Source organism: Polypterus senegalus, chromosome 15 (assembly GCF_016835505.1).
Source record: "Polypterus senegalus isolate Bchr_013 chromosome 15, ASM1683550v1, whole genome shotgun sequence".
NCBI classification, from domain to species: Eukaryota; Metazoa; Chordata; class Cladistia; order Polypteriformes; family Polypteridae; genus Polypterus; species Polypterus senegalus.
In genome coordinates this window covers 127292014-127319128 of record NC_053168.1, presented here as the reverse complement: position 1 = coordinate 127319128, position 27115 = coordinate 127292014, and the positions used below count along the sequence as shown (strand labels likewise).

Here is a 27115-nt window from a genome sequence, read left to right as displayed (position 1 = left end):
CATTTCAGACGGGAGCTCAGAAGGGAACTGGCGCAAGATGTCCAGCTCTGGGTTTATACGGTGACTTGGCTAGGAGGGCCGGAAAACGGAAGTGACGTCGGCGGCGGAGTGGCCGTCAGTCTTCTGTTCTACCGAGGGAGGAATAGGGAAGACGTTAGTCTAGAACGCCAACTCCTGGTTTGGTGGGTAATTACCATCACCAGAGCCTTCAAGCTGCCTCCCATGCGCACTCTATCGATAAGCACTAACCCCTTGGTGACCTGCCTTGGAAGTTGCTTTGGTTGATAGCATCTGCTATTCAAATCATTGTGAATGCTTTGCTGCTAGAAAATGGACGCTTACACGTCAGTCACATCGGTGCACACAAAACAACGAGGATGAGCTCCCCTTACGTCACCTTTTGTTTCGCTCACACGCTTATTTCCTTCAAGCCAAGTGACAGCCACATCTGGTCAAAGCTACAATGACAAAGGGAGATCATCCAAAGAAGATTAGTTTAGCGAATAGTCACATTTATTTACAAAACTATATTCATAAAATATAATATAGTGGGTTGGATAATGGATGGATGGATAATATAGTATTAACAAAATGAATTAATTTGTACATTAGAACAATCTAGACGAGACCACACAAATAACACCGGAAATGGTGTGACAGATGCAAGAGTTAAAAACGACAGCGTCAGGGGCCGAGCGCAGTGTCACCCTCATGAAGGCTGCCTCACCGATCCGCTTCGGCTCGAGGATCAGACAGAATCCCCCCCAAACGACACCATGCCTGCTCTTATCGGTCATGTGCTAAATCTTTGGAATTTGCGAGGGGCATTAAAACGGGGACGTCACATAATGAGAGCCCACTAGCGATCGTCCCGTGTCCCATGGCTTCCATTTTGAAACTCTAGGACAGGCCGTGCATTTTTTTAACTTTTATAGAAAATGTCCAAATGCCAACATGTTGAAAAAAATACGGACCATAGTGGAAAGTGGAATAAACTGGCACAGGAAATGGCCGGGTGTTACACATGTGTGACTAGTTGTTATCTTGCAGTATCAGGTTCAGATGAACGCTCCAAGGCACAATATTTTAACTCCTTCAGGACTAATTCTTTTTTTCATTTTTTTTCCCAGGTCTGAATATTTTTCCCACTAAAAGCAAACACTAAATGCCTTTAACATTAAACATTAGCTTCCTAAGGTCGGCCGTCACACGGCTTACGTGCTTACTACACACCTATTTGTCTAACCATTTATATTCTGAGGGGCACTTTCAGGAAAAGAAACCGCTAACCTGCCTTTCATTTTTGGTTTCCATCAAAATCGGAGTTTGATAAGTCAGAGTCGGATTCAGCAATAATATGCAAAAAAGCAAAAAACATTAATAATGCCCGCAGAGTATCTTGCTTTGCTGTTTTGCCCGACGTCCATGCCATTCTAGATGTTTTCACTCTACGCTCCTCACACACACACAGGGATTCGGTGTCAAGTCAATGAGTCTAACAGTCCTCCTAGCAAAGAAGGGTCTACCCGTAACGTGACGGTGAGTTTTGTCGACGTCTACAGCTAATTATTACCCTCTGCCCCTGGATGTCAACTTCCAACCTCGACCCCTGCTGTCCACATCCACCCTAAAAGAGTTAAATAAAGATGGACTGATGGCTCAGCCGGTCAAACCTTTCTCAACATTTGTCTACAGCAGTCAGCCCTGCCGTACAGGACATGCACACTGTGAGAGATGGCTGGCAGATTGCCCCGGCCAAAACATCGAGGCCGGTAGATTCCTCCCTGCAACATGGAGGTGCCCCGGATTCCCGCAGGGCATCATAGAAAATGGAGTTCGGCTTCACAGCCCTGCTGGATACCGTGGGTGCCGCCACGAGACGCTGCAGGGAGACACAGAGACATTTGTTTCTATCATAGCCCGAAAGTAATCCCAAATCATTGGGACAGAAGTACTTCCGGGCTGTAGAAAAATACAAGTCTTTATCTGACCCGGAAGTGCTATTGAATCACATGGACAGAAGGACAGGAACACTTCCGGGTCATGGACTATATAAAGGACTCTGGGAAGCCCAGCAAGCTGAGCCAGAGTTGGGGGGGAGTGTGACGGAGCTGCTGGGAGGAGAGGAGGATTATTGTTAGTATTTATATGGATTATTGATTTATTTGTTTATGGTGGTGTTAGTGGTGCCTACTGTGGCACAATATCAAAAAGAAAAGAAATGAAAAATATTTGTAGTGCTTTTACTTGGTGTCTTAAATGTTTGTCTGCGGGGCTTCACGGGGCAACAGCGACCCCTAGTGTCACCACACACACACAGTTAAGTCCTATCAGTGCTTTCATTTGGACTCCACACCAATAACATCTTGCCAGCTTCCTCTCCAATTATGTCCTGCCACCTGTCGGAAAAGATGCCAGCACTGGACGGAAATTACAACACGCATGTTCTCACCCAGCGCTCGTCAAAGAAGGTTTTGCTCTTACAAGTCCATATTGTAGGATGGCGGTGGAAACGACTGCAAGTTTCGGTCAAATTATTAACAGGCTGATGAAATATTTTTTTTCCTGCTGTCAAGGATTGCAAATAAATTAGAGAAATTGAGCTCCATCAAGAATGAATTTCACAAATCCGTCATTTTCAGACGCATTTGCTCAGATTAGATCATGGAGCAGGTTTTCATCCCTGAGACATGAACTATCTTCATTTAATACAGGCGACATTTTTATCTTTGATTATCTGCTGCAGCCTGAGGTTTCATAATAAATTAATGCTGGAATGATGAATAGGCTGTCAGTCTTCCCTAATGAATTTAAGCATTTTTGTTCTGCAGAAGAGAATTGCTCACAATGTGTAAAATTACTCCGAAATTAATAAGTTAAAGAGTATCTAAAATTGGTAGCATATGGTGAATAAAGCGAACGCTTGTAATTGTCAGACCTTTTGGAATATTACAGCCATCATTTGCCAGAGGACGCTTATTCCGTTCGCCACAACTTGGCCTGCCAGCAAGACGTGGCCAGCGGGAGCCCACCCTGGAAGGGAGAGAAAACCGTGCGAGACGTCGAGATGGACTGGGAGAGGAGACCACCCTGCCATCACAGGATGAGGACATGCATGTGTGGTGTGTGTGTGATGCCTGGGGGTGCGCCCGAACCCCCCAAACAGCCACAAGAGACTCAGACATGTAACAAGCTAGTGAATTTTAATCCTTTAATCACCGTATACAATTTCTTGTCTTAGGAATTTGTCCGTTTTTTCGCATACCCCAACTCGCTCTCCAGGGAGCTTTTTTGGGGGTCAAATTGCAGGATCATCTATTTGTACAGCACCCCTCAATTCCTTCTGTCACTGCCGGGATTCAGTTAGCAGCGCAGATCGTCCAGCCGCGGAGACACCACACTGTCATGGCGTAGCGTTCAAGTGTGTTCGGGGGGCTTGTGGTAGTTTGCTGCCTGCACGTCACACTGTATGAACAAAACATAATATAATAGAATTAAAAAGAAAACTGCAGTGCAGAAGATCACTAACATTGATACAGAATAATATTACCGTCAGTGGTTTCCATTTTCGACACGTCCTTTCAGTTTTGTCGCCATCACGCTTTATATCATTCGCTGTTCTTCCTACTCTGTAAATTGAAGCAATACTTGAAGCACTTTCGCCGTTTCGTAATTGTTTAATAATTTCAGTATTTTGTGATTTCCAACACCACACGCATATGTTTATCAGGCATAATAATGTTTGACAGATTAATTCTAACAAAATAGAAAAGCTATGAAACACTATTAAAAGTGAAGGGACGTAACGGACACTATGATTTCAAAACGCGGCCTGACGTGTGGTGCCAGGGAAGAACACAACACGCTGGCACAGGGCAGAGTTGTTCTGATCTGCACAGCCTGCAGCATACTGCATGGCACGAGTCGCTCAGTAATAGGCAGACACTGCGTGCAGAATGTTTTTTGACGGATAATCGAGGTTTTACTGTCCTTTATTCTGACCAGGAACAAGACTAAAAGTGTGCATTTGAATGAGAGTCCATGAAGGATGGCAGCACTCAGAGTGCAGGCTTAGAAGCTCATGAGCCGCAAATTAAAAGAAGTCATTGCCCAAAACACATTTGGTAGTCGGTGACTGTCTGTACTCAGTAGGGCCATGTAATGATGTCCTGCCGGTCGTGACAAATCAGACACCTTGTGATGAAGAAACGCCATCATGCAGTTGATTGTCACTCTCTTGATTACAGTCGTCATCATCAAAATATTCATCTTGCAACAAATCAAGCTGTTTCATCTCTATGTCTTGTTTTTACGGGGACATAATTACAAACTATTTTATAGCGCTATATTCTGCAAGCTGTTCCATGAAAAATAACTCTATGGCTATCCACTAGATGGCAGCACTACAGTAGACAACTGAGATGCGGCAGCAAGCTGGCTGTGTCGATAGCGGCTGTGTACTGAGATACGAGTTCTCTCATACGTCACTTCTGGACAGGCTCGGTGAGATATGGCCTAACTCGTACCTCGTGCTCAAAGTGTTAATTTTTGGTATTATTGTTTTCCTTCACTTAAGATGCCAGCGATTGTGGCCATGATATATATATTTTTTTTTTAGCACAGAGATGTTCAATCCAACATATTTGTGCTACTGAGCCACCATCTTAAATAGGAAGTTTCGATTCTGTAATTGAAGACATTACCCAGCATGAGGACCACGTGCCTGACAGCGGCCTGTCATTATCAACAACCATACATGTGAGAACAGGAGATTTGACCAACAGCAGGAGACCATTCAGCTCATCAGGCTCATTTCTTTAGCTAATATCTAAGCCAGGGGTCCTCAATCCCAGTCCCTGAAGGCCGCAGTGGCTGCAGCTTTTTGTTCTAACCCGGTGGCTTAATTAGAAAGCAATTCTTGCCAATAATTTCATTTCATGGCTTGTTTTTTTTAACTCTGCCATGTCAGGCCATTCTCATATTATAGATTTTCTTCCCCTTTCTAAGGAGTTCATCCAAATGATTTGAAGGCTAAAATGGAGGAATCATCCTCAGTCCTTCACTTTTTTCTCCTGTTTCCTTCCAAGTATTTAATTAAACCCAATAGTGCTTGATAAATACACACAGGTATAAATGGAAACAAGCTCAATGGAGAAATGCTGGTCTCTATTACTAATCAGGAGCCATTAAAAACCAAGAATACAGCCGTTTAAGACTAAAGTAAGCAATAAGGGTTCAAAATCTTAACGAGTGAGACCACTAAAGTGAAGCAGAAGTGTTACTGGAGCAAGAACGGCTTCTCATTAAGCAACTGGGTTGGAGCAAAAACCTGCAGCCACTGCGGCCCTCCTGGACTGTGACTGAGGACCCCAGATCTAAGCTGTCCTCGTTTCTCGCCCAGCTCCTTCTCAAAGGTTGTCCAGGTTTCTGCTTCAACCCCACGACTCGGTTCTTCGCTTCAGTGTCCCACAACTCTTTGTGTGAAGAAGTGCTGCATGACTTCATGTTTGAAATGCGCGTCACCTTAACCCTTAAATGGCCAGAACCGGCTACAGTCAGTTCCCAATACAATTTGCCAGCACGCCGGAGTTGATCAGTCCGTGCCGTATATTCGTTGAGCAGCCAGCTCATGACCAGTGGCGACCCCGGCAGAACTGCACCACCACTGCCTCTGGGATTGAGCCGCTGCACTAGACGAGCCTGCCATCATCGGCGTTTATCTTTGTGTGTTTGCGTGCAGCCAGTTCAAGCGGTGATTTACTGAATTTCATCGATGGTGTCAGTTGCACCTTGAACATATCTTAAGAGATTGTTTCAGTAGTTTTTTTTTTTTATAGTTTTTACAGTTCAAGTGTGTAAAATGATTAGTGCCGCAGTAATTGTGATGCTCTTTGCATGAAAAAAAGACGTGCTCCATTAAAATGTAACGTTTTCTTTGTGAATTGTGATGTTTGCATAAAAAGTGCAGCACAAAAGTATTTGGCGTCCAGGGGTGCACTAAGCATGAGGCTGGCTGCTTAAGGGTTAATTTCCACTGGTGTGCTCGAGTATGTGACTCTCCCTTAAGCTGAACGCACGATGCCGGATCTGCTTTATCGATATCGATCGATGAAGACCTGGACGACGTGTCCACACAGACTTCAGACTAAAGAGGTCCAGTTTACATGAGAAATTTGACAAATGAGGAGACCATTCAGTCCACATGTGACTCGTTTGTTTAGCTCAGCGGTTCTCAAACTTTCATATTTCGTGCCCCCAACTTTCTACCTGGAATAATTCTGTGCCCCTTACATAATATAAGATAGATGAGATTAACACAACCAACAAAGGTATGACACTCGTGCGGTGTCGCCGTATCCTATCATTTTCACTTCCATAAGATTTGCATGTGTTCATCTAACTTCGATTAAATATCGAGTGCTTTAATAACTGTTAAAATGCCTTGTGTGGTTTTTGGTAGTAATTCTGATTCCCAAAAACAAAGAATAAATTATTTATTCTTGTTTAATTATTTTTTTATGTAAAGAAATGATTAAATATGTTTTAATTTTTAAAAATCTCGTAAATGAGGACACCAATGAAGTTAATCTGCGTGAGACGAACGTATTTTCGTACGACAAACTTTATACCGCTGTTAATAACCCAAATAACCCAATACGCAGTAAATTATTGAACTCAATTTGCCAATATTGGCTACGCTGCCAAGGTGGTGCAGTCGCGGCGCATTATCACCTGATCTCCTGTTACCCGAATGTTCGCGACAGATACCGATACGTCTCGAACTTTCTGGGTTGAAAATACGCGACTATAAAAGCAGCAGCAGCGGCGCCGCTCGTCATTGAAACAAACTTCAAATTGAAAAGGAGCTCCGAGTGTCTCGATATGTCGAATATCAAACCAAACCTGGACAGGCTGTGTACTTTAAAGCAGGCACATACAGTATTAGTCATTAGATCTATGCCTTAGAAATGTTTGATTTTCATTTTAGTTATAATGCATTCGTTATGATTATATGCTTGCAAATTTAAATTCGAAATAAAAATATAAAAAATTAATTTTGATGTCTTGTTCATTTAGCATCAGCGCCCCCCCAGGGAGGCACGCCCCACAGTTTGAGAACCGCTGGTTTAGCTAACAGTTTCCAGCTGTCCCAACATCTCATCCAGATCCTTCTTCATGGTTGTCCAGGTTTCTGCTCCAACTCCATATCTTTTCCTGTAGAAGAGCTTCCTGGCTTCAGTTTTATAGGCACTGCCCCTTGGTTTCCACGGACGTCCTCGAGTATGCGATTGACCCTTAAGATGAACGAATTCTGCCGGGTCTACTTCAACAATGCTTTTGAGAATTTTTAAAGGCCAGGATTAGGTCCCCACGCAGTGTCCTCTGCTTGAGACAAAACAGATATGATTAGAACGTTAGAAGAAATGAAGACGAGAACAAGCCATTCAGCCCAACAAATCTCGCCAGTCTTAGCAGCGACGTGCTTTTGGGCCTTATGGTGCCCCTGCACTTCTGAAGTCTTTTGAATTCTGACCTCATGTGCTGTTTTTTTACACAGGTGGCCAGTAGGGGGCATCAGTGTTTTTTATTTATTTATTTTTTACCAATAGAGGTATCAGGTAAACAGGGCCAGGGTTTTGGGGAACAGAGGACTCTGGAAGGGTCTGTTGACGGCTCGTGTACATGTGTACAAGTGTCTTGTATCCAGAACTAATGTGTTCACCCGTCGGCAGCTGCTCTTGCTGATTCCTAACAAATGTGCAAATTATTCTAGCCTGAGTGGATTAAGAATTGAGTGGCTCTTTAATCGAGTACTGAATATCATGTTTTTTAATGACTTCATTTACTTTATGGATTGTAGACAAAGAGCTCCTGCATCTTAAATGGCGAGGTTGACACCTCCTGCGCTCTCCTTGCGTGCCACTGATGCCTGTCCTCGTCGAATTCGGCCGGCCCGAGTCCCACAGGACGTCTTCCTGCCATACACTTTACATGAAACTTCAAGCGACTTCATGGCAGCGAGAGGCTGGTTCACTGATGTTTTGGCTTAATTCCACGAGCGTTTAATTACAGGGTTCACCTTTTGTGCTGCTGGAATGTGTCTTGTTTTTATGGCATTTTTCCCTTTCTAATATTCATTCTTCCACAGATGTCATCTCTCGATTACTTACAACTGGGAAAACCTGCTGTGCTCATACTGTTGGAAGCGAAACCTCACTGGAATGCTTCACAGTTTCCTTTCCTACAGCATGAGAAGCATTTAAATTGGAAAGTGCCATCAAACATAGTCTACCCTTTCCATGTGGGATCTCAATATCCAGCCAGCCATTCATTTTCCATTGGGGATCACCAAACACAAATTAGATGCCCCAAAGTGCAACAGCCACACTTTGCTCATATCAGTCTGGTTTGGAGTCTCCAGCTGACCTAGCATGGGCATCGCTGGCACGAGGGAGTGGAGCTGAATACCTGAAGCAAATCCATTCAGACCCCTTCACCGTCTGCCAACTCTACCCATTTTAAATGGAGAAATTTGCCCTTTTTGCCCACCAACGTACACTCAATGACACATAATGACAAAGTGAAAACATGTCTTCAGAAAGGCTTGCAAATTTATTAAAAATCCCGGAAGGATCCAGACCCTTCATTCAGTACTTGACAGCAGCCCCTATAGCAGCTCCAAATCTTCGTGACTAAGTCTTCACAAGCTTTGCACACTTGAATTTGGACAGTTTATCCTATTGTTCCTGGAAGATCCTTTAGACTGGAAGAGGAAGCGTCTGCCATCTTCTGGTCCCTCCACACACGTTCTAATATGGGGTCAGCTCTGGGCCACTTCTGCGACTCGTCCTGAAGCAACTCCAGCATTGCTTCAGGTCATTGTCATGCTGGAAGGTCAACCGTCACCACCACTCTGAAGTGGCCTGCACTCCAGAGCAGGTTCTCACTGTATGTGGCTGCTTTCATCCTTCCCCTGATTCTGGCCAGTCTCACTGTCCCCATACTGCCACCACCATGCTTCCCTGTATTGATGCCATTAGGTAGGTGGTGGTCTGCACCAGACATATTTCTTGGAGATCTGCCTGAAGAGTTCAGTTTTTGTCTCAGAACAGAGATTTTATTTTTATTTTTCCTCAAGCTCTCATAGTCCAAGTGGGCTGTCGTATGCCCCTTATGATGGTTTCCATCCATCCACTGTGGTAAATAATCAAGCCTGGGCACAACAAAGAGGTTGTGGAGGATTGCCGGCTTTCCATTTTTCCCCAGGCTGCCAGGAGGAGCTCTCCCGACAGCAGGATCATGCCCCGAGGTCCAGCAGGGCATTATGGACCTTGTAGTATTTTTACACAACCCTGCTGAATACCTTGGGGGCCACCAGGAGTCGCTGTGGGGGGGCTTATGGGCTCTTTTATTCCCTATGACCCGGGAGTACGTCATGGTCACATGACAGGAACGAACAACGTGCTCCCGGGTTAAAGAAAAGGACTGATTGCCCTGACCCGGAAGGAGTAAGGAACTATGGACTGTCAGGACAAGAATACCTCTGGGTCAGGGGCTATAAAAGGACGGTGCCTCGGTCCAGACACTGAGCTGAGCTGGGAGGAAGGGTGGCTAAGTGTCTGGGCGAGGAGGAGAGTTTATTGGTTTATTGTATGAGTAATGTGGAGGGTGCTTGGTGCACGGAAGAACAAAATAAAAAGGTTGTGGACTTTTACCTGGTGTCTGGAGTTGTACCTGAGGGTTCAAGGGTGCACTACTGCCCCCTACTGTCACAAGGTATTACTTGAGAATTGGCTGCAAATGCAAAAAGGCTGAGAAAAAAAAAAAAGGTCTTTACAGACGAGAGTCCAAAAGAGAACTGGACAGGTTAGGAAACATAGCAGATATAAAGTAGAAAAGCAGGAAGACAAGGAATCTTGGGACCAGAACTGGAAATGAGGTCATTAGGAGGCGGGCTCTCCTGTTGGTATGGAAGTGACGTCTTCTGGGGCGGAGCCGAAAGTGACGTTGTCATGGGAGCCAGGTGGAATTTCCCACATTTGAGAACAACAACATTTATTTCTAGAGCACATTTTCATACAAACAATGGAGCTCAAAGTGCTTTACATGATGAAGAAAGAGAAAAAAGACCAAATACTGTAGATAAGAAAACACAATTAGGATTAACTCTTTTAGGGCTAATTTTTTTTTTGTTTCTTATCTCCCAGGGCTGAATATTTTTCCACAAACTAACATTTTTTAAAAAAGAACACAAAGCAATTGTTTAACATATCAAATCAACAAAAAAGATTTACTTTTGACAAATGTTCCTGTCTTGCATGTTGTATGAGCCTGCATACTCTATGATTTCCCGTACATATCACATACATTTTACACAGCAAAGTCCTGCCAAGTCTGATGTCGCTCAAAGCAGCCAATTTCAGTCATTGCCACATTGCACTGCTCACAATACGTGTTGCTTTGGTGCCTACTTTTCAATTGTCTGTTGCTGCACTTTCTCACATATACTGTTAGTGTGTACTGTAGAGAGACAAGTCACCCTTTTGCTATCGTGCCATTCCACTGCCACCAAGTTTTCTGCCCACATGAAAACCGTATTGTCCCCTCTTTTCATCTTCTGAAACTTTATGAACGGCATTACAGCCTGGCTCACCCCATGGGATTTGCTTCCTTTTATTACAGAAGTGAATAAAACTTTGCAGCAGCAGCACGTACCTATCACCATGCTGCATAACCTGTCCAAAGCCACCAGGGGACAAAGCACGTTTGGACCAATGCTCCCTGAAGTTATATCACCAGTTCTGTCCCATTTCTATTTGTAATACCACAGCACGCTTCATCTCATCTTTTGTTGTGGGTTTACACTTTGAAAAACGAGAATGCGATGCAAACGCAACCCACGATTCAAAAAATGTCTCTGCCTACCTGTTTGTCTCGTCTAACGGTAGCTGAAAAGTAGCATCAGGAGAGAGCAGCCTGAAGTACAGCAGCTGGTGATCTGTCGTGTCCAACAGCAAGCCATGCCATCTTGTGAAGTCCAGCAGCCAGATCGGCTCTCAACGGATCAATGTCTGTGTATTTATCCCACGCCAACCTTGCCATAGATGCATCGGCTGCGCGAAGCGCTCAACTGGCAGCAGATCCGCTGGCGCGGCATTGGCTGGTGTTTGATCAGCTGATGCCGGCTTCTCACTCTCTTGCTCGATCTCCTGATCACTGTCAATAAAATCCGATTCTGAAAAATCCGAGTCCGACTCCGCGATAAAGCGCAAAACATTGTCTGCCGAGTGTTTTCTTTTCTGCACTCGCTTCGCTCCCTTGTCACGTGTTGATGCCATCTTACCTTTGTTTACATTTCGCAGCTCACGCACACGCAAGGATTAGTTGCCGAGTCAACGAGTCTACCTTTCCTCTAAGCACAGAGGGAATGCCAGTGACATGACAGTGAGATTTGTCGCCATTATCAGCTGATTATCGCCCTCTATCCCTAGATGTCGACTTTAGTCGACATGCGCCCTCAACCCCTCCTGTCGACAAAAGTCGACATCCACCCTAAAAGAGTTAATGAAAGGATTAATGCACTCTGCCACCCTCTGGTCTGACCGGAGATTCCCTTCTTTTAAGCCCTTTAGCTGGCTCCCAAGCGCATGTGTGTCACCCCCATGCTATCATGGACACCTAATTGTTGGAGTGGTGCTGACATGGTGGACCCTCCAACAATTCTTCTTCCATCTCAGCAGAAGACTTTTGAAGCTCTGCAAGATTAACCATTGGATTTTTGGTCACCTCCTTGACCTAAGGGATTTCTTGCCCGGGTACTCACTTTGGCCAGGTGGTCACCCAAGGAATAGTTCTGCTGGCTCCAAACGTTTCCCATTTCACAATTAATAAGAGTATGGTGCTCCTGAGAGCACTCAAAGGTTAACAAGTGGTTTGTTCCCCTTGTCCTGATCAACGCCTTCCCACAGTTTCATCACGGAGGTCCATAGAGAGTTCCTTGGACTTCATGGCTCGGTTTTTCTCCTGACATGTAGTGCGGATGGCGGACCTTCAGTGTCTTTTTAAATGGTGGCCAGTCAATTTGGTTCACCACAGGTGGACTCCAATCAAGTTCTAGAAACATCTCAAGGAGGGTAAAAAAGCAAACGGGAGGTGCCTGAGCACCATGTGGAGGGCTACAGCAAAGGGTCCGAGTACTTCTAGGAAGGAGAGATTTCAGTTTTTAGCTTTTAATAGATTTGCAGATCTCTCTGAAAACACGTTGTCACTTTGGGTAATTATGTGGAGACTGATGGACAAACTATTCCGTTCCAAATTAACTGAGTAAAGTGAGCAGAACGTGGAGGGGTCTGAAGACTCTCTGAGCCCACTCTATACGTCTTTTAATGCACTGGTGCCACTTTTCATCGCTATTTGTGTTTTAAAACATGTGTGAAGTTTTTTGCCGAGTTTAAAACAAAGGTGTCCGCTTACCTTCTGCTCACGACGCGTCATCTCAGCGTTACCACCCTCGGATAGCCCTTTGTGTCCTCTGCTGTGTGACTCATTCTGTCTGCGATTGTCACTTACTAAATGACGCCGAGAGCCTTCGACTCTTAGCAAATCCACTGAAGTATCATCCAATAAATGGCTCAGAGCATCTCCTTGGATGGCTTTCTTCTGTACAAAATGCCAGATTTGTTTCATTTTTGACTGCATTCGCCATTGTAGTCAAGGAAAGGAACATAAATTTGCACTTCAGTTGGAATTGAGTTTGAACAATGAATCATTAACGAAGAATATGGCTGACTATTATAAGCTGAAAATATTCCTTCTTAAAATGAAAGTAGTCAAGTACAACGTTCTGGTGTGATCGTCTCTTATCTTATCTCATATTCTGAGAAAAGCTCATCAGGAAAGAACAAGAAGCTCACCGGGTCTCATTATTAGGCAAGTAGACCTTCACGTCGTATGATGGCATAAGACATTTCATTATCGGTCAATTCTCCTGCCATGCCACCTTCTCGCAGTGAATTATGAAGTACTCCGCCATCCCCGGGATCAGATATGTGGCACATTCAACCTTATCTTTTTCACTACCACTAAGGAATTTTGCCAATCAAGAATTAATTAAAAGAAAAAAGGGGCATCTGGGAAGAAAGCTGGTATTAAAGATGAAGCAAATGTGTTTTATATTATAAAGGGTGCGGAATGAATACGAATGAAATGTGCGGAGCTTCAGCATGTCGCTTGTGATTGAACACATAGAACAAAGAAACGAGGGCTGGGGTCCCGCACCCCACTGTACTATTTGATGGGCAAAAAACCAAGCACAGCCTTGCTAAGTAGGTGCCACCTGATAGGATGGGCATCAAACTACAAGAAGTGGTAGTTCAGGGTGTGGGGTGTAGACGGGGGCAGAATTGGCTCAGGCACAGGAAGCAGGGGGTGATGTGTGAAAACCCTCGTCAGGGTGAAGTGATGTTAAAAGTGGTGTCCAGCAGGCAGGGGTTAGGGTTAGGGCCGCCATTATTTTTAACATATATAAATGGTTTGGGTAGGAATATAAGTAACCAGTGGATGTGGAAACCAGTGGTGCTCCAGCTGCCCTGACCCCAACACAACTGGCACTGACCAAAGTTCTCCCTCATGGGAACTGCTCTCCCTCGTTTCCCACCATTCCAGCACAGTCCTAAATCACAGTCCCGTACACGCACTAGTTTGTCGTCTTCGTTCCGCCTCCAGTCTCTGTCCTGACAAGCTTTGTCCTCTTCCTCCCGACTCTTCGAAAGGAGTGAGGCAGCTCCTTGTAAGCAGGTCCTCGGAGCGCTCCGGATTGCTTAGCGCTAACCAGAATCACTCCCAGGTGTGGTGGAAGTCCACTTTCAGGCTCTGGAGCTCCCCTTGGTGTCACCTGTGGAGCCCAACAGGTCTGTATCAAACTCCAGTCTCCCAGCATGCCCTACGGGAATCCGTGGTGACACAGCCACCCAGGAGGGCTGCCCTCTAGTGTCACGAGGAAGGTATTGCCTTGCCGATGCTCTCTCCCCCCCGTTCCTTCCATACAGTTGGGGTCCCAGATGGGTAATGGCCATGGCCGCCTGTCACTCTGGTTAAGTCTGCAGATGCTACCAAGCTTGGTAGATTGACCGATCATCGAGAATCTGTGTAATCATCACAGAGAGACTTGGACAGCACACAGACTTCTGGACAATGAAACTAAATGTAAAAGATTACAAATGGGAGAAAAAAATGTTAGATTTGAATGCACAAGGGAAGGTTGTGGTATAAGAGGTCCGCGGCTCAGGAGAAAGTTGGCCAACTTGAAATAAATAATAAACGCACTGGGGAGTAGAGCAGCTGCACGCGATCTCCTGCGATGACTGCTCATCTCCGGGTTGGTGTGAGGCGGTCGGCCGACTGTGTGTTGCCTTGCCGGCTTCTACGGGTGGTCTGATTGTCTCAGTATCAGCCCGGGGTGGCAATCGTGCGATTGCACCTTCAATCACTATGAAAGGGAGCAAAAGGAGGGGAACAGAATGGAGGTTAAAGGGAGAAAGGGAGAGAAAGAGGCAGGAGGAGCGAGTGAATGAGATCAAGACAGGCAGCTGTGTGGAGAGCCCTGGAGAGGAGCAGATGGCTAACGCCCAAGGGGCTGCTGGAGTGATCAGGTGGCCGCAGAAGCCCAGGAAGGCAGCGGGAGTCCGAGGCTGGGATTGAGCGCCATGGCCTTTTGGGGACCCGAGCCTAAGTCCAGAGAGGGAGCCTTATCGTACCCATGGGGACGGCGGGGACCCCGGACCTGTGGAAGGTGAGCTGTGTCTGCCAGTCGGGCGACTCCTCTCCTGTAAGACCCACATAGGATAAGCAGAGGAGATGTCAGTGAAAAGAACAAGGCACATGGCTTCCTGCCAGCTGGTTTTACCCTCGATTTATTTATTTGAATTTTAACCTCCATAAATTCACCTTTTTAATTGGATTATTTATTTAATTAGGAGATTCACATTGCACATTTTGAACACTTGTTTTTTTTTTTAATTGCTTTAGTACTTTTCACCTTCCCCTTGCTTTGTGTGTTGTCCTCATTTTCCACGCTCATCCCTCGGAAACACTATCAGCCTGGTGGGATCGGGTAGTGTGGAGCAGACCCGCACAGTCATGGACGTCTGAAAATCGAGTGTACGCCTTATGAGAAGGATTTAGAAGTCATAGTGGAGATAGATAGATAGATACTTTATTAATCCCAAGGGGAAATTCACATAATCCAGAAGCAGTATACTGATACAAAAAACAATATTAAATTAAATAGTAATAAAAATGCATGTAAAAGCAGACAATAACTTTGAGTAATGTTAGCATTTACTCCCCCGGGTGGAATTGAAGAGTCGCATAGTGTGGGGTCTCCTCAGTCTGTCAGTGGAGCAGGTTGGTGACAGCAGTCTGTCACTGAAGTTGCTCCTCTGCCTGGAGATGACACTGTTCAGTGGATACAGTGGATTCTTCATGATTGACAGGAGTTTGCTTAGTGCCCGTCGCTCTGCCACAGATGTTAAACTGTCCAACTTTAATTCTACAATAGAGCCTGCCTTCATAACAAGTTTGTCCAGGCATGAGGCGTCTTTCATCTTTATGCTGCCACCCCAGCACATCACTGCGTAGAAGAGGGCACTCGCCATAACCGTCTGGTAGAACATCTGCAGCATCTTACTGCAGATGTTGAAGGATGCCAACCTTCTTAGAAAGTATAGTCTGCTCTGACCTTTCTTACACAGAGCATCAGTATTGGCAGTCCAGTCCAATTTGTCATCCAGCTGCACTCCCAGGTATTTAAAGGTCTGTACCCTCTGCACAGTCACCTCTGATGATCACAGGGTCCATGAGGGGTCTAGGCCTCCTAAAATCCACCACCAGCTCCTTGGTCTTGCTGGTGTTAAGGTGTAAGTGGTTTGAGTCGCACCATTTAACAAAGTCTTTTATTAACTTCCTGTACTCCTCCTCCTGCCCACTCCTGATGCAGCCCACAATAGCAGTGTCATCAGTGAACTTTTGTACATGGCAGGACTCCGAGTTGTATTAGAAGTCTGATGTATATAGACTGTACAGGACCGGGGAAAGTCCAGTCCCCTGCGGCACCCCTGTGCTGCTGACCACAATGTCAGACCTGAAGTTCGCGAGACGCACATATTGAGGTCTGTCTGTAAGATAGTCCACGATCCATGCCACCAGGTGTGAGTCTACTCCCATCTCAGTCAGCTTGTCCCTAAGGAGCAGAGGTTGGATGGTGTTGAAGGCACTAGAGAAGTCCAAAAACATAATTCTTACAGCACCACTGCCTCTGTCCAAGTAGGAGAGGGATCGGTGTAGCATATAGATGATGGCATCCTCCGCTCCCACCTTCTCCTGGTATGCGAACTGCAGAGGGTCGAGGGCGTGGCGGACCTGTGGCCTCAGGTGGTGAAGCACCAGCCGCTCCATGGTCTTCATCACATGTGACGTCAGAGCAACAGGCCGGAAGTCATTCAATCTTTGGGATGTGGTGGAACGGGAGCTTCGTGCCCTGGATGTGCATCCCACAAATCTCCATCAACAGCAAGATGCTATCCTATCAATATGGGCCAACATTTCTAAAGAATGCTTTCAGCACCTTGTTGAATCATTGCCACGTAGAATTAAGGCAGTTCTGAAGGCGAAAGGGGGTCAAACACCGGATTAGTATGGTGGTCCTAATAATCCTTTAGGTGAGTGTATAGCGCCTTGATGTGTGGAATACAAGTCCATATAGGTTATGATGAAGCTTTATAACACTGGTGAGGCCTCTTCTGGAGTACTGTGGGCAGTTTTAGTCTCCAAGAAGTCATAGCAGCACTGAAGAAAGTCCAGAGAAGAGCAACTCTTCTCATTCCAGGGCTACAGGGGATGAGTGATGAGGAAAAATTAAAAGAGCTGAGCCTTTGCAGTTTAAGCAAATGGAGACAGAGCTTAGCTATTAGTCAGACGGTGTTGAGAAGCCATTAAGAAGGCTAACAGAATGTCAGGTGTGTGACACTGTTGTTCCTTTAAACCCAACAGACTCAGGACACCAGTTTAAAGCATGAAGAAGTATTTTTAATTATTTTCTTCTCCAACACTGTTTCCTAAGCACCACAGCCTCAATAAACAGGCAAATAATTACAATAACAATAATTATCTATCTATCTATCTATCTATCTATCTATCTATCTATCTATCTATCTATCTATCTATCTATCTATCTATCTATCTATCTATCTATCACCAAGCTTTGCCCACCTCCACCCGACTCCGGCTCACTTGCTGGGTTCTCAGCAGTCCTTTAAATATTCCTTGACCAAAAAGTGCTTCTGTTCTTCCTCCCACTTGACTTGCCAGCACTTCAGGGTCAGACCAAGAATTTGAGTTCTTTAATGAGCCTGGAAGTACTTTGGGGTTTCTGACCCCGTGACTTCCTAGCACTTCCGGACTTTAAGGGAAGCATTACTCCCCCAGTCCTTCCACAGCACCCCCTGGTGGCACCCACGGCACCCAAAAGGGCTGCGTTACCAAACTTCACGGCTCAGGATGCCCTGTGGGAATCTGGGGCACCACTACACTCCAGAGGAGCTGCCATCTAGCATCTTGGGGGAGGCAGTGTCCAAATGTTTCTGCCATTCCCCATTCACCCTGATGAGTCCATGGAGGTTCTTCTGGAAGTCTGTGTGCAGATTTAGTCTTCATGTCACAAAAAAGACATAGCAGCACTAGAAAAAATCCAAGGAAGTGCGACTCAGCTGATTCCAGGGCTACAGGGGATGAGGTCTGCAGGTTCTCCTGTGGCTGTGTGGATTTCACTCCAAGCTTGATTAGAACAGACAGATTCAACACCCCCAGCTAGCACCCCTCCATCTCAAAAAGGACCCTGACTTGAATTTTAAAGTTTTGCAAATCTTACACAGCAAAGGTATGATTGCTTAACTAATGGTGACAGCTCTTAAAAGTGCGTTTTACGACAGGCGCGTTTGACCGATGCGCTCCAAGTGTTACTTCAGTGTAGGCAATACTGCAGTGTATGCATTCACCAGAAACTCATCAAACTATAAAAAGTCAAATATAACAAACATAACCTAAAAATATTAAAATGTTTAATGCTTTGCAAAGCCTTGTATGAATGGCCAAAGTGTTTAGTTAGATTATAAGCATGAATTTTTAATAGCATCTTTGCTGTTTTCATCGGGCAGCGGCTGCAAGTAAATTAGCACGTCAGTGCAAAGATAGGCGAGAAGAATATTTACTGACTTTTTAATTTCACAAGTAATCCATGCTGTTGTTGAATATCATGACTGATTTAACGAAGTGGTTTTATACGTGAAGAGCCTATTCAGTTTTCAAAACTATTCCATTATACATCATTTATATGCAGCAATTAGAGAATGAAATTCATTTTTAGAGAAGACTTCAACTGGCTTCTTAGTGGATTAAACTGTTTGCTCATATGTCAGGTCATGAAATGGAGCTACTGTGCTAAGTTTGAAAGAACTTTGTAAGCGTTCAGTCAGAAAACAAAGCACGATAAAATATTTTCATAAACACACACATTCTTACACTAAGAGAAGGCCAAATCTACTGGAACAGAAGAAAACCCATAAATACAATGTCCATTTTCGGATACCCTCATCTCTCCGGGCAAAGTTCCGTCTCCCCTCCAGTCCTGTTCAAAATGACATTCGTCCTCCCACAATGCTTTTCATGCTCCCTGCCGCAGAACTCCAAAACTCCATCCGCCCTCCTACGTCTTTCAAAACTCCTTCTGTCCACTAGCAGCACTTGAAGTCACGCAGACGAGAGCAGCCAAGTGCGTCTCAGGACTTGAGGACGTGACTTACTCTGACAGACTCGGGGAATTCAACCTGACAAGACACAGAAAGAGGACTCTGAGCCTTGGAACAGTCTGGACGAGAACGGGCCATTCAGCCCAGCAAGTGTCGCCACTTCAAACTTTCAAAATAACATCAAGTCGAGTTTTGAAGGCCGCTAAAGTGCTTCTGTCTACCACACTACTCGGTCACTTATTCCAGGTGTCTGTGGTCCTCTGCATGAAGAAAAACTTCCTAATGTTTGTGTGTAATTTCCCCTCAGCAAGTTTCCGACTGTGTCCCCGTGTTCTTGATGAACTCATTTTAAAGTCACCGTCTCGATCCACTGGACTCATTCCTTTCATCATTTTAAACACTGAAGTCAAGTCTCCTCTTAATCTTCTTGATCTTAAACTGTAAAGGCTCAGCTCTTTTAATCTTTCCTCATAACTCATCCCCTGTAGCCCTGAATCAGCCTAGTCGCTCTTCTCTGGACCTTTTCTAACGCTGCTATGTCTTTTTGTAGTCCAAAACTGAACACAGGACTCCAGATGAGGCCTCACCGGTATGTTAATAAGCTTCAGCATTAGAACAGTCTGGATGAGAACAGGCCATTCATCCCAATGAAGCTCACCAGTCCTGTCTTATTAATTCTTCCACAAGTTCAAGTTTTGAAAGCCACTTAAGCCCTATTGTCTACCACAGTAGATTGTGCGGGAACCTCATCCTGGTCTGCATTGATAAAGCAGTTCCAGCCCCTCCATTCACAAATACAGTTTCAGAGACAACTGGGACATCTTGAAATATGGAAGGACGCTCATCCAGCAGGGGGGGAAATCAACAAAATGGCAGCCAGTGGAGTGGGAACTGAATGCAGATCCCCGGAGGTGTGACACCACAATGTCACTCATGTTTATTAATGGCTGGTGTGACAACTAGGGAGCATCTGAGACCCAGAGACCTTAAACACGACCACACAGGTTCAAATATTTGTTTTTATTGCACAAGATATCTCCACACTTCTCTTTTTTCCACAATACGGCTGGTTTTTATTCTTTTCTTCCACTCTCTCAAGTGTGCTTTATCCACCTTCTCCAGACTCCAGATCCAAGATTGAGGTAAAGGGGCTTTTTTTATGCCTGTCCTGGGAATAGTTCTGGTGTCACAGCATCTCATGGTGGAAGGCCCCCCAAAGCAAGGCTAGCCCTTTCCTGCAGCTGCCCTAACAGGGCCGTCCATCAGGACTACAGCTCCCAGTATGCCCGGCAGGGGTTTCTCCAGAGGGATGCTACCACCCAGTGTACAGGAAGAATGCAGGACCTCAGGCGGCAGTGTCCTCGCTCTGCCTTTCTTATATTATGGCCTACCAGCTACCAAACCAACTGGGCATGTTTGTCCAACCATGCCCTTTTATAATGGCTTCCTGGACCACCCATTCCAGTTGGGATGCCAGCCAACCTGTGTTGTCTGTGACACTGGATAAAAAAAAAAAAATGAAACCCAGCATTACATGTGAACATCCATCCATTATCCAACCCGCTATATCCTAACTACAGGGTCACGGGGGTCTAATGGAGCCAATCCCAGCAAACACAGGGCGCAAGGCAGGAAACAAACCTTGGGCAGGGCGCCAGCCCACCGCAGTACATGTGAACATTGTAACTTAAAAAGAACAATTGATTCGTTCCTAGTGTGAATGCCATCATATTCTTAGAATTATGGTAATGGTCTTAAAGAAATGCTCATCATTGGCATAGAAAATTGTAGGGCTGGAGAATTGAACCGAGTGAGACCAAACGACAGGATTTCTGGGCGTCTTTCTGGAGATGACTTGGCATTTACCAGTAAATAGATCAGCGGAGGCCACCGAGACGTCTAATTATTGAATTGAGTGAACATAAGCCGCCCTGTTTGCAGTTCCATTCCTGGCGTTGTCAGATTTTTTGGAGGCTTTTTACTCTGAATGAGCAACTTTGGGAAGAAAAAAAAAATTCTGGTGCTTTAATTTTGAATACCAGTTAAAAAAAAAAAAAGAGAGAGAGAAACAAGTCTAGCAGCTAAAAATGGCTATCAAGCAGCGCGGAATTGTGAATGTTTGTTAAGATGAATATGTGCAGTAAAAAAATAGTTGCTTGTACATTTTATAAGATGTTCTACGTTGAAAGAAGAGAAACAGACAGCCGGCTGCTGGTCATTTTGGAGTTGTGCGGCCCTCAGCCTGCTTCGCTAATTGAAGTCAATCCTATGAAGCGATGCACGGCAGGCCACCTGGAGACGGGCACACACAACTGAAGTATAGCATCCGTGATGCCCCATGCCAGCAGTCACTGCACAACCTTTCTGCTACGCCGCAGTTTTCGCTGCTCCAACGGTCACCAATCACACTTGCCACAGCTCTGGAGCTATCGGCCTACCTTGGCATCCATATCTATGTTTAGTATATTATTTTCATTCAGGTACTTTCTATCATATTTCTTTTTATAGTTTCTAGAATTTCGCATGGTCCAGAAGTGAAACTTACTGGTCTGCAATTAACAGGCTCTATCTTGAAGACTGGAGTCACATTTGCAGCTTTCCAGTCCCCAGATACTTCTCTCTTCTCAAGTGACTGCTCCGATGTGCCCATCGAGGGCCTTCAGATGGCATCCTTCATTTCTTGTAATACAGCTGGTAGAATCCCAAACAGTCCGTGGGTTTTATTAGTCTTTAAAATATCGAGGGCGTGTGGCACATCTGACTCTTCTATTTGAAATTCTAAGAAGTTTAAGTGTATTTTTACTTTTTCAAGTGGCCATTCCTTTTTATTTCTTCCTTTACAAATACTTGAGTGAAATGTTTATTCAGCTCGTTTGCTCTTTCCTTCTCATTTTCATTGATTTGCACTTTGGTGTCCCAAATTTTTCTTGAATTTTATGTTCTTGCCTTTTTTACCGGAGTCGTACTTTCTTGTTGTTTGTTTTGGCATCACTGCCATTTCCTTCGGTTTCTCTTTGGCCCTTTTTTAGATCTCTTGCCTGTGGTGTCTGGTATTCCTCGAAGTTAGAATTATTTGGCTATTTTGTTTTCTTGTATAGTGATCTTTTCGGTTTTACTTTTTAAATAATGCAATTCTTTTTTAATTGAATTTAGGAAAATACTTGCAAGCATGTCTTGTACCCTAAACTGTAAAAGTACTGTAGTTTGGCGTGTTATGTTTAATCCACAACGAGATACATGGTGCCTCCATTTGTCAGCGTTGTGCCTTTTATTTGTATCTTCCAGAAATCGAAAAGGAGAGCTGTGGTGATCCAGGGACTCCCCTGTATGGGATTCGTGAAGGCAACGGATTTTCAAATGGAGACCTCCTCAGATTCGAATGCCAGTTTGGGTTTGAACTCATTGGAGAAAGATCCATAGTGTGCCAAACTAACAATCAGTGGTCGGCAAATATACCCATCTGCATATGTGAGTATCTAAATATCATTTGGGATGTCAATTTGAATTATTGCGTTTTTATTTTAGGGTGGCACGGTGGTAGGGCTGCTTTCTTACAGGATGGAGACCCCAGTTTGCATCCTGGTCCTCCCTTCGTGAAGTTTATATGTTGTCCCTGTGACTGAGTGGGTTTCCTCTCAATGCCCACAGATATGCAGGTTAGGTGAATTGGTGATGCCCGTGCGTGTGTGTTGGAAATGGCCAAACAAAGCAAAGATTTGGGGATCCTATACCATTGCTGCAAGTAGAGTGGTCTCTGAGCCAGGGGTCTCCAACTCCAGTCCTGAAGAGCTACTGTGGCTGCAACTCTTTTCGTAATTAGTGACCCGTTTTTGCTGCTAATTCACTATTTTCCTTTATTTTAATTGACTTTTCTTGAGACTCTGACTGCTGAATTGATTCATTTTTTCCTTAAACGGCACCTAAACATAAATTTGATGTGAAGTGAGCCAACAGATGAGCAATTAAGTTGGGGCCTCAAACTCCAACCAACTTCACTTCATTCAGTTTCTTAACTAGAAGCCAATTCTCGTTGCTAATTAAACCCGCTATTTAATTCCATGGCCGCTCATTCTGCCATGGCAGACATTTTCAAAACTGTTGATTTTCTTTTTTTAAGAGCGCTGGCTCTCAAAAATGTTTTGTCCACCTGAGCAGATCAACGTTAGTGAGGCCTTCACCTTTCTTTATTTGTAGTTATTGTGTGATGGACGCAGGTTGTTGGTTCATTTTGTGTCTTAATATTTTTTCGTTGCTAATTAAGGAAAAACAGAAATAATTAAGGTTAATTAAACTTAAGTTGTGCATGAATTAAAATGAAGTCAAAGAGTTAATTAGCAGCAAAATCTGGTCACTAATTAAGAAAAGGGTTAGAATGAAAACCTGCAGCCTCTGCGGCCCTCCAGGACCAGAGTTGGAGACCCCTGCTGTAAGGACTGATACCTGTCTTTTCAACTGTAAAACAACAGAAGACAAATAAGACGAGTTAAAGATTATATCAAGGTGGCAGGAAGTTGGGTGAGGTCATCAGCAGGGGACAGAAGTGATGTCATCAGGACGGGACAGAAGTGAGGGAAAAATGGGTTATTGTTCTGTGGGTCTGTAGGGAGAAGAGAAATAGTCATCACCACTCTTTTTATTTATTCGTGTTCCTGCCCTATACTGGACCCTTTGGCTGCCCCCTAAGCGCACGTGTGTGACAGTGTGTGTGACAGTGTGTGTGACAGTGTGTGTGACAGTGTGTGTTAGTGTGTGTGCGGGGGTCACCCTGCATTGGAATGGTGCCAAATCCAGGGTTTGTTTCCTGCCTTGTGCCTTATGCTGGCTGTCTTAGGCTCCAGTCACCCCCATGACCCTGCTTTGGATAAAGTGGGTTAGAAAATGACCTGACTTATAATTTTACATTTTCAAGAGAGTATTCAGACCCCTTCGATTTCTGCTAGTAATCTGACGTCCATAACCCTACACTTAATGACCCATAATGACAAAGAAAAAACCTGTTTTCAGACCGGTATATCAGATTTATTATATTATACTTATAACACACAAAGCACATGTCTGTCTGTCTGTCTGTCTGTCTGTCCACATGAAACAACTCACTCCCCCCGACCCACCCACGTCGATCAGTTTTGCTGTGCTGTGGCACACGTATCCTACAAAGACATTTGTCAAGACAGTTGTGATATCTCAAACAGACAGCACTGTATGATGGTCAAGATTTCAAAATTTCCCATGGAAAAGACTTTGTGAATTTGCAGACTCCTCCATCTTAAAACGGACAAACGTTTGGCGTGACCTCAACTAGGAAGGAGCTCACTGTTACAGTCTGACCTGGAGAGTCGTCACGGTGTAAACTTGTAGAGTTTGTAAAATTTCATTTTTTAACTCGTCTGACAGCCGCCCGGATGCCCAATGCAAGACAGTCAAATGGCAGGCAGAGCACAAACAGCTCCCATGGCAGCGCCCTCTCCTGGTGCTTTAGGGAAGTTAACTAATAGACACAAAAAAAAAAGAAACTTTCCTAGAAATAAGCGGAGGGGGCAAAGGAATTACTGCATGTGAGCAAGAATAAGTGTGGTTTGACTGAGCAATAATATCTGCGGATTATAACTGTAAAGAACTGACGTTATCGACCTGCAGCTAAATGGCGTCTGAAATCGTTGATAACACGGGAAGGCAGAGCTGCCCTAAAGAATGAAAAAACACGGGACAGGATTAAGAACGGACACTGGCGTCAGGAGGCGGGGGGGCTTCAGTGGCACTCAGCCCCCCGATCTTCCAGTCCCAGATATACAAAAACAATCACAGCAAGCCCCTCATCTTCATGCCGATCGTGTGCCTTTCTTATTCATGTTATACAATAAATCAGCTCCTTCCTAAGGTCTAACTTATTTTTATAATTTTAACAAATTCCTCTCTTCTAACTCCTATTAATAGCTAGATGGGGAATTTATTTGAGATGCTTTTCTCCTTTCTTGTGATATTGATGCTGATTTTATGCTAGTATTTGTCATTTTGTATTAATAAATATTTGTCAGTTGCTAATTATTGGATACAACTCTATTGTCTATCCTTTCAACAATATTATGTTTAAGAAAATTGAACAACAATTAGTGACAGACCCCTCGGCACTAACACACGTCAGCCGATGCCATTGTCACATCACTTGTATTGTAGCCTGCTGCGTATGAAAGCCACCACAAACCATTATGTGCTCCGCTTGTGACGCCATTGTAAAGTGCTGTTGAAAACCGCAGATTTGATGTTGTCTGTTAACCCGTGCCATTGGGTTCTGTTATTGTTATTATTTTAGAATACAAAACTACTTAATAATCAAAAACGTACTGTAATAGCTGACTCTTGGATGAAGTAAATAAAAAATGTGACCCGCTCCGACTTTCCTATCAGTTTGTTCACGAATGCACCTGAAAATCACGCCAGGCCGACATCTTCAAACTCGTTATTTTTAAACTTCACGTATGGCATTTCACATATCTGCCTGAGTGTGCGCTCAACCACTAAAACTAATCCGGCCTGTAAAGCAACAAAATTATCAAGTATGAGATTTCTAGATGAGAAGAGCTGGCTTGACATCTAAGAGTTTGTTTTCTCTCCCTGTTTTTATCTTTTAAACCATTAGCCGATCTAAATATAGATGTCAACCGGCATTTATACTAATTGGGAATTTGAGAGTTACAAATCACTGCTGCAAGAGCTATTTGCTTTTCAGCTGTATGACAGCCTGATTGCTGGGTTGAACAGGGAGCTGCAGGTAGCCGTTAATGTAGGCCTGAATTGTCAGGACTTCCAAGAATTCTTTTAAAGGACCCTCCAGAAATACGGCATGTGGTGGTTTGAGCTCAAATAGGGTCCTTCTGCTTGATCAGTTCTTCAGGTAGACCAGAACTGACAATGAATTCTGTTTCTTCAGCAGTAGAGGGTTGGAAAAATGACATTTCTAACTGATATTTTGGGGGGCTCAATGGTGCAGTGGTAACACTTAGCCTCGCTGTGCCTTTAGATATCTATCTATCTATCTATCTGTCTGTCTGTCTAATCCTGCCAACTACGCTAAGTCTATCTGTCTGTCTATCTATCTATCTATCTATCTATCTATCTATCTATCTATCTATCTATCTATCTATCTATCTATCTATCTATCTATCTATCTGATCCTGCCAACTACGCTAAGTCAGTCTATCTATCTATCTATCTATCTATCTATCTATCTATCTATCTATCTATCTATCTATCTATCTATCTATCTATCTATCTATCTATCTATCTATCTATCTATCTATCTATCTATCTATCTATCTGTGTAGGTTTCCACTGGGTGCCCCCATTTCTTCCCTAAATCCAAGGACATGTAGGTTAGGTGGGGTAGCCTTGTTAAATTGTGTTTGTGTTTCACACTGAGATGAAGTGGCACCTTGACTGGGGACTGTACCAGATCAGAGGCTTGTCACAATAGATCAGAGACTGAAGCCTTTGATGCCTTCCTAATGACACCACTGATTGTTCCTCACTGATACTATATGATTGGTGAAATTGGCTCCAGCTGCCCAGAGAACCTACCTTTGATATGTGGGTTGAGATCATGGAAGGATGGATGGATGGATTTTTGAGTTTAGATATTGCAAACATCAGTGGGGTCCCTCAGGGGTCTCTCCTTTGACCGCTACATTTTCTTCCTCAAATTAATGACATCAGTTTCGGTGTAGTTAGTAAACTTGTGGAATTCACAGGTGACACTAAAGTTGCTGGAGTGACAGACTCTGAGAAGGCCACAAAAACACAGTTGAAAAGGCCTGGACAGGGCTCAGAGCTGGTCGAACGCTTGTACTTTAATTGTGATAATCTGTTGAAAATTCACTCTAACATTTTGCTGTTCTATATAAAGACCATGTCAATCTGAAATTCCAGAAATCTTGGTGTCTAACCTCATATGCAGTGGTCTGTACCTGGAAATGAAGTGATGCTTCTTGCACCCTACAAATCCAGTGAGAAAATGGCGTAACCATCCTTTAAAAAAGTGAGCTGAGCAACAAAAGCGACTTTTCTAAATTCATGATCAGTTGTAATTTGTGGGATTGCGGTCTCTCCCTCCATTTGTCATGTCAAGTGGCTTTAGTGTCAACCCATCCATACACCCAATAGCAGCATACAATGGCAGGAAATCACATTGCACAGGACCGCGGTGCACCATATTGTATAATGCTAAACAGATTAATAGTTCATGTAGATTCCAACAGGTACATCATTAAATGTCACCAGATTGGTAATCAAACTTTATTATCAGCCAAGTCAAGTGG

The 27115-nt window shown here is 44.2% G+C and overlaps 1 protein-coding gene across 1 annotated transcript in view; it reads left to right on the top strand.

The window, feature by feature from the left end:
- csmd3b (CUB and Sushi multiple domains 3b) overlaps positions 1–27115 on the top strand; it is a 1150768-nt gene that overhangs the window by 818182 nt on the left and 305471 nt on the right. The window contains 1 exon segment of the mRNA XM_039737543.1: positions 22089–22271. Within this exon segment, the coding sequence (XP_039593477.1) occupies positions 22089–22271 (183 nt within the window).